The 7157-nt window shown below is 35.0% G+C and overlaps 1 protein-coding gene across 1 annotated transcript; it reads left to right on the top strand.

Annotated features, from left to right (window-relative positions):
• Positions 1–4926: 4926 nt before the first annotated feature.
• Positions 4927–6816, top strand: LOC110467411. Its single transcript, XM_021524566.1, has 4 exons — positions 4927–5343; positions 5650–5695; positions 6400–6480; positions 6672–6816. The coding sequence occupies exons 1-4, from the start codon at positions 5023–5025 to the stop codon at positions 6695–6697; spliced, it is 474 nt and encodes a 157-aa protein (XP_021380241.1). The 5' UTR covers positions 4927–5022; the 3' UTR covers positions 6698–6816.
• The last annotated feature ends 341 nt before the right edge of the window (positions 6817–7157 follow it).

Below are 7157 nucleotides of genomic sequence, written 5' to 3'. Positions count from 1 at the left end.
TAGTTAGTTGATTTGTCAATTAGGGCCATTCCATTGTCATTCCGTTTCCCTGGTGATATTAATTATAATTAGTTAGTTGATTTGTCAATTAGGGCCATGCCAATGTCATTTCACTCCCCTGATGATATTAATTATAACTAGTTAGTTGATTTGTCAATTAGGGCCATTCCATTGTCATTCCGTTTCCGTGGTGATATTAATTATAATTAGTTAGTTGATTTTGTTAATTAGGGTCATTCCATTGTCATTCCATTGTCATTCCATTCCCCTGGTGATATTAATTATAAATTAGTTATTAATTTTGTCATGTTGGGCCATTCTAATGTCATTCCATTCCCCTGATGATATTAATTATAATTAGTTAGTTGATTTTGTTAATTAGGGTCATTCCATTGTCATTCCATTGTCATTCCATTCCCCTGGTGATATTAATTATAATTAGTGAGTTGATTTGTCAATTAGGGCCATTCCATTGTCATTCAGTTTCCCTGGTGATATTAATTATAATTAGTGAGTTGATTTGTCAATTAGGGCCATTCTAATGTCATTCAATTCCCCTGATGATATTAATTATAATTAGTTAGTTGATTTGTCAATTAGGGCCATTCCAATGTCATTTCACTCCCCTGATGATATTAATTATAATTGGTTAGTTGATTTGTCAATTAGGGCCATTCCATTGTCATTCCGTTTCCCTGGTGATATTAATTATAACTAGTTAGTTGATTTGTCAATTAGGGCCATTCTATTGTCATTCCATTCCCCTGATGATATTAAATATAATTAGTTAGTTGATTTTGTTAATTAGGGCCATTCCATTGTCATTCAATTCCCCTGATGATATTAATTATAATTGGTTAGTTGATTTTGTCAATTAGGGCCATTCCAATGTCATTCCATTCCCCTGATGATATTAATTATAATTAGTTCGTTGATTTTGTTAATTAGGGCCATTCCATTGTCATTCCATTCCCCTGGTGATATTAATTATAATTAGTTAGTTGATTTGTCAATTAGGGCCATTCCATTGCCATTCCGTTTCCCTGGTGATATTAATTATAACTAGTTAGTTGATTTGTCAATTAGGGCCATTCCATTTACATTCCGTTTCCCTGGTGATATTAATTATAATTAGTTAGTTAGTTAGTTGATTTGTCAATTAGGGCCATTCCATTTACATTCCGTTTCCCTGGTGATATTAATTATAACTAGTTAGTTGATTTGTCAATTAGGGCCATTCTATTGTCATTCCATTCCCCTGATGATATTAAATATAATTAGTTAGTTGATTTTGTTAATTAGGGCCATTCCATTGTCATTCAATTCCCCTGATGATATTAATTATAATTGGTTAGTTGATTTGTCAATTAGGGCCATTCCATTTACATTCCGTTTCCCTGGTGATATTAATTATAATTAGTTAGTTGATTTGTCAATTAGGGACATTCCAATGTCATTTCACTCCCCTGATGATATTAATTATAATTGGTTAGTTGATTTGTCAATTAGGGCCATTCCATTGTCATTCCGTTTCCCTGGTGATATTAATTATAATTAGTGAGTTGATTTGTCAATTAGGGCCATTCCAATGTCATTTCACTCCCCTGATGATATTAATTATAATTGGTTAGTTGATTTTGTCAATTAGGGCCATTCCAATGTCATTCAATTCCCCTGATGATATTTATTATAATTGGTTAGTTGATTTTGTCAATTAGGGCCATTCCAATGTCATTCCATTCCCCTGATGATATTAATTATAATTAGTTAGTTGATTTTGTCAATTAGGGCCATTCCATTGTCATTCCATTCCCCTGGTGATATGAATTATATTTGGTTAGTTGATTTTTGTCATGTTGGGCCATTCCATTGTCATTTCATTTCCTTGGTGATATAATTTATAATTGGTTAGTTGATTTTGTCAATTCGCGCCCTGGTCATTCCATACCCCTGATGAAATATATCACAATTGTTTAGTAACTTGTGTTTATTCCGTCAAATGTCATTTCATTCTTTGATGCATCATTAAAAAAAAGCTAACTATAAGGACGCGGACCCGCTTCGTTTGTATTGGATTACCATTTCTCAGTACCATTAAATCAGAGGTAGTTCTGAAATAACTCATTCTTAAATCTCCCCGCCAAAAAAACGTACATAACTTGTTCAAATCAATTAATTGGTAATACTACGTAAATAGTTACGCACTTTTAATTTTAAAAGTGTTGGTAGTCTACATTTCTACTTCGGTGGGAGTCATCAACCATTCTTCAGCATGGTAAATCAAATTGATTTAGACAAAATGGTAGATATCTTAAGGTATATCTCTCTTTGATAAGACAGCGTCAGTGACCTCATTTTATTAGTAAATTATCGTTCCTTTACAATTATTGACAATGACTATATTCAATTTATTTCAAACTTCAATAGTTCTCAAGGTGTTTGTTTTTAATAATTCATCTATCTTTACGATACGTAAAAGTTCTCACTTATTAATTCAATGCTTGTTAAGGAAGTGTTGCTTCAATGCTATGAAAACAGGTATATGTTTGTTTACGTGTGTGTGTGCATGTGTGTCCGCGAGTGCGTGCGTCCAAATGGAGGTACACAACGCGAAGTACACAAGGAGAGGTATACAAAGCGGTGTAAACAAAGTGAGGTATTCATAGCCATGTACACAAGGCGAGACACACAAGGTGAGATATACAAAGTGAAGGTGCACGAGGCGAGATATACAAAGCGAGGTACACAAAGAGAGGTATACAAGGCAAGGTACACAAGGCGAGGCACACAAGGTGGGATATACAAAGCGAGGTACACAAGGCGAGATATACAAAGCGAGGTACACAAGGCGAGGTATACAAGGCGATTAAGTAATTCAATTTAGGTTAGCAGTATCAGTATTGGGTAGCAGTTTGATAGTATGCACATATCAGCCCTGACTGACCCCCCGGGGCTGATGGGTGGAGCCAAAAAGGGTTTAATTGACTGAAATTTCAAAAATCTTCTTCTCAAGACCCAGATATGGTTGATTCAAATACTCCCTATAGATGGAAGGGTTTAAGGTGCTTTACCAAAATTGTGAATTTCATGACCCTTGGGTCTCACGTTTTCCCCTGGGGAGTGGGTAAATTTTACTATAGTTTATTTAGGGAAATCACCTTTTGGACCAACATTTGTTTAATTGCCATTGGAAGTAATTCAATTTGGGTTAGCATTATCCGTATTGGATAGCAGTTTGATGGTATACACATATCATCCCTGACTGACCCCCCGGGGCTGATGGGTGGGGCCAAAAAGGGTTGAATTGACTGAAATTTCAAAAATCTTCTTCTCAAGACCCAGATATGGTAGAATCAAATACTCTTCATAAATGGAAGGGTCTTAAGGTGCTTTACCAAAATTGTAAATTTCATGACCCTGGGGTCTCGCGCTTCCCCCTGGGAAAGGAGGGGGTGGGCAAAATGTGTTATGGTTTATAATGGCAAATGATACTTTGAATATTACATGTTGATAACTTGATTTGAATTATAACCCTATTTTGAGTCATCCCTATCCCCAAGGGCTGCAGGGTGGGGCCCAATGGAGTCTGTGTGCTAAAATAAAAGTTCTTCATTTTCCATGTTTAGAATCAGAGGTGCTAGTTTCAAATACTTTTCAGTCTTAAATCTGCATGCTAGATATTGAATGAGGTGGTTTTATTGTTTTTTGTCACTTTGAATAATATTTCTGTTCATGTTAAAAACAAAAATCAACTCTCCGTATACATATATCAGGTGACCGTTAAGGCCCATGGGCCTCTTGTTTGTTTAAAAAAAAAAACACTACAAAAACAGCTGGAGAGGTTTCCCGTTAAAGGGGATTTAATTTTGTTTTACCTGAACATGGTAACCCAATTTGGGGAAGGGGACAATAAAAAAAAATAGGTATCACATGTAATAAACACGTTTCGGTCTAAGAAATAAGTCTTTTTCTAAGAATCAACTCTCATCGCCATACAGTTGCAAACGGATTTCATTTTATACACCATTCAGTGTTTTTTGGTTCCTATGCACCTGCTGTGTATTATGATCTAGATTTTAGTATCGCTATTATTAGAGCAAAACACATGATGTAATATGTCGCTACCTAAATAAATATTATTCTCTCGTCTTTTTCCTTTTTCTTCTCGACGATGCCTTCATTGCATTTACGAAAAAAAGAAACCTTCAGTAAAACCCTTTGTTTTCTATCAGTAAGACCCTTTGTTTTCCATCAGTAAAACCCTTTGTTGTCCATCAGTAAAACCCTTTGTTTTCTATCAGTAAAACCTTTTGTTTTCTATCAGTAAGATAATCTTCAAGCCATCGAAGAAGTTTGCCTGGTATACCATGTTCACCTTATTTATTTATAAGGCATACATACACACAAACATATTTGAGACTATGCTTTAAATACACATACACATACATGTAATGTGCTTTATCATCATCTAATTGTGAAGGTAATTAGCCTACGTGACAACCCATGTAAAGTTTAAACTAGGTCAGATAGTCAGCCCTGTCATCGATTAGCTAGAGCAGAGTACAAGCGTGTTATGTTATTACCTAAAAATAGATTTTAAACATAACATGCTTTGCAAGTTATATTTTTGGAATAAAGATGAATATACCGATTACATAAGGTTATACATTTGTGCTTCCACGGGGAATTATTATGACGCATACATTGTCCACGTAATCTCCTTCCGTGGTAACCCTAGATATTTTCCTGCTGTCAAATGTTTTATGCAGACGGTCAATGTACATTTAACGTAAAGCTTCCTGTTATTACCTAAAAATAGATTTAACTTTGAAAGTTGTATTTTTAGAATTAACACGAATGTACCTATTACAATGTAGATAAGGTTTATTATGACGCATAAATTTTCCACTAAATTCTTTCGTTGTAACCCTAGATATTATCCTGCCGTAAAACATTTATGCAGACGGTTGTTGTGCGTTCAGTGTGCGCTCGAAGTAAAGCTTCCTTGTTGATCAACAAAATATGAGTAAACACAATGCGTTCTACTATCGCCTTAGACGTGTATTTCAAGCGAGTGTTGTCGTTAACATTGTTTTGGTGATCACCATTGTAGTTTTATATATCGTAAGTCATACACTACGTCAACGGGATGTTCAATCATGTGTCACCACATCACTCAGGAAAGACCCTCGGACAGACACCGCTGGACAGATCTGCCTGACCTGTGACTTCCAAGGACACGACACAAGCGACACCTTGTATGAATTTATAGTAAAAACTGATCACAATGATTCACTCTGTTGTCTGCAGCGCGATGGTGACCTCCAGAACCTTATTCTTGAGGTGAGTCGACTGACTGTCACAATAATGAATGTCTTAAACTCATCAAGGTAATAGAAGACGTTTATTGAGATTTTTTATCATGATTCGTTAGATTATTACTTTTTGATTGTGACAACATTGACTTTGCTTTAAAATGTATACGGAAAAAATATTTATTTTTGGTAATGTTGTTGTGTGATTTTACAACATACAGTGATATTGCTAACAAACTTTATTCAGTTTATTAGCATCGGCAATGCGTGCTAAAGAACAAAACAATGAATGCTGAAATGGTCATTGCTGAAATAGACACGTTTTCTGTTGTAGCTGGTGGAGGAAAACAGACACAACTGGCACACTAATCCGGTAAATAGTAAGTTATACCATTACACTATTACTCATAAGTATTTCCTTATATTTAAAAAGCAGAATTGTTGGTTAAAAATTACTCTCACCATGTTTTTCCACTTTTTCCTTAACATTGATTTTCAAAGTCTTGAACTGTGCAAAGTTACAATTTAAAAATTGGCACTCTTTGCATTGTGCTGATCTATGTCATACATGTATCCGTCATTTATGTTCCGTAATTTGTGTTTAAATTTTACCAAGAACACAAACATCCTTCAGCTACTAAACAACTGTAAAAACAAATTTACAAAAGTTATCTGATCACTTTTAATAAGAAAAAGTTTGTCATAAACAATGGCAACTCATAACTATTGTTTATCGTGTTTTAATGTGTGACAAAATAGTTTAAGCTTGTTTTATTTATTTAAAATAAATGAAAACAAACTAGCTTTAGGAAGACGAACATGACTGAAGACATTTGCTGCTGAACATGAAAATTCAAACAAAAATCTTTTTCAACGTTAAAACATTTGTTCACACAAGGAATGAATTAAAGTTTTAAAAAAACTTGAACCACAAAAGGAGTCTAATTAAAAAAAAAAGGCTCAGACTGTATGACGCGGTTCTGTAATGTTTGTAATTTTCAAAAGGATTGATATTAATTCAAATTGCGAATGGTAAAACAGAAGCGTAGATCTAGAACTAAATATATATTTTCTGTCTGTTCAGACATATCGGGGAAACTACGATGGTGGATAGAGAGAAACCATGCAGCACACCTGTACCCTAGTGGCTTCTCAAATGGCCAAAGTGAGTAATAACATTTCTTATCAAAAGAGAATGTATTGTAAACTGCAAAATGAAAAAGGAACATTAAGCCGACACGAGGTTTCAGTTATAATTTTCAACAAACAAACAAATTGTATACAAGCTTTGATACTAAATCGTAAATCGTTTCTTTTTTTCTTTTTACAATCCTTATCTTGGAATAAACTGGGCAGAAAAACATCATTGTTACAAAATCTGACTTTGAGTGATGACGGAAGGAAGATCACTGTTCCCAAGAAACCAGGCGCTGGAATGTATTTCGTCTATGCGCATCACACTTTCGATTTCAGCAAAGCAGCGACCAATAGACCATCGCCCATAGGAGTCCACAACATCTACAAGCACCGGTTGGGACTCATAAACGGGGCTCCCAAGCGTCTATGGACGGCAAAGTTCGGTGGAGAACATACTTCGAAAAGGCAAACGAACTTCCTATGTGGTGTTGTTAGAATGAATATGCTGGACTCAATAGAATCTCAGGTGTGCTCGTATGTGCCAGGGGAGAACTGTACTATGAAGCATGTTGACAGATCTCCTTATGCTAACTATTTTGGCATGTTTAAACTCGTCGAGTTGTTTTGAGTAAAGTACTCATGTTGCACTAGTGTATAATTCAACTGAAGAGATGTATTGAAAATAAAATATTCGGTTTGTTAATA

Source organism: Mizuhopecten yessoensis, unplaced genomic scaffold, assembly GCF_002113885.1.
Source record: "Mizuhopecten yessoensis strain PY_sf001 unplaced genomic scaffold, ASM211388v2 scaffold1741, whole genome shotgun sequence".
Lineage (NCBI taxonomy): Eukaryota > Metazoa > Mollusca > Bivalvia > Pectinida > Pectinidae > Mizuhopecten > Mizuhopecten yessoensis.
This window is presented reverse-complemented; position numbering and strand designations above follow the sequence as displayed.

Bases quoted from the DNA above. Each gene is read 5' to 3' on its own strand.
- LOC110467411 (XM_021524566.1), top strand. From the start codon at position 5,023: ATGAGTAAACACAATGCGTTCTACTATCGCCTTAGACGTGTATTTCAA. The intron at 5,344-5,649 runs GTGAGTCGACTG...TTTCTGTTGTAG, and splicing joins TCCAGAACCTTATTCTTGAG to CTGGTGGAGGAAAACAGACA. The intron at 5,696-6,399 runs GTAAGTTATACC...CTGTCTGTTCAG, and splicing joins GCACACTAATCCGGTAAATA to ACATATCGGGGAAACTACGA.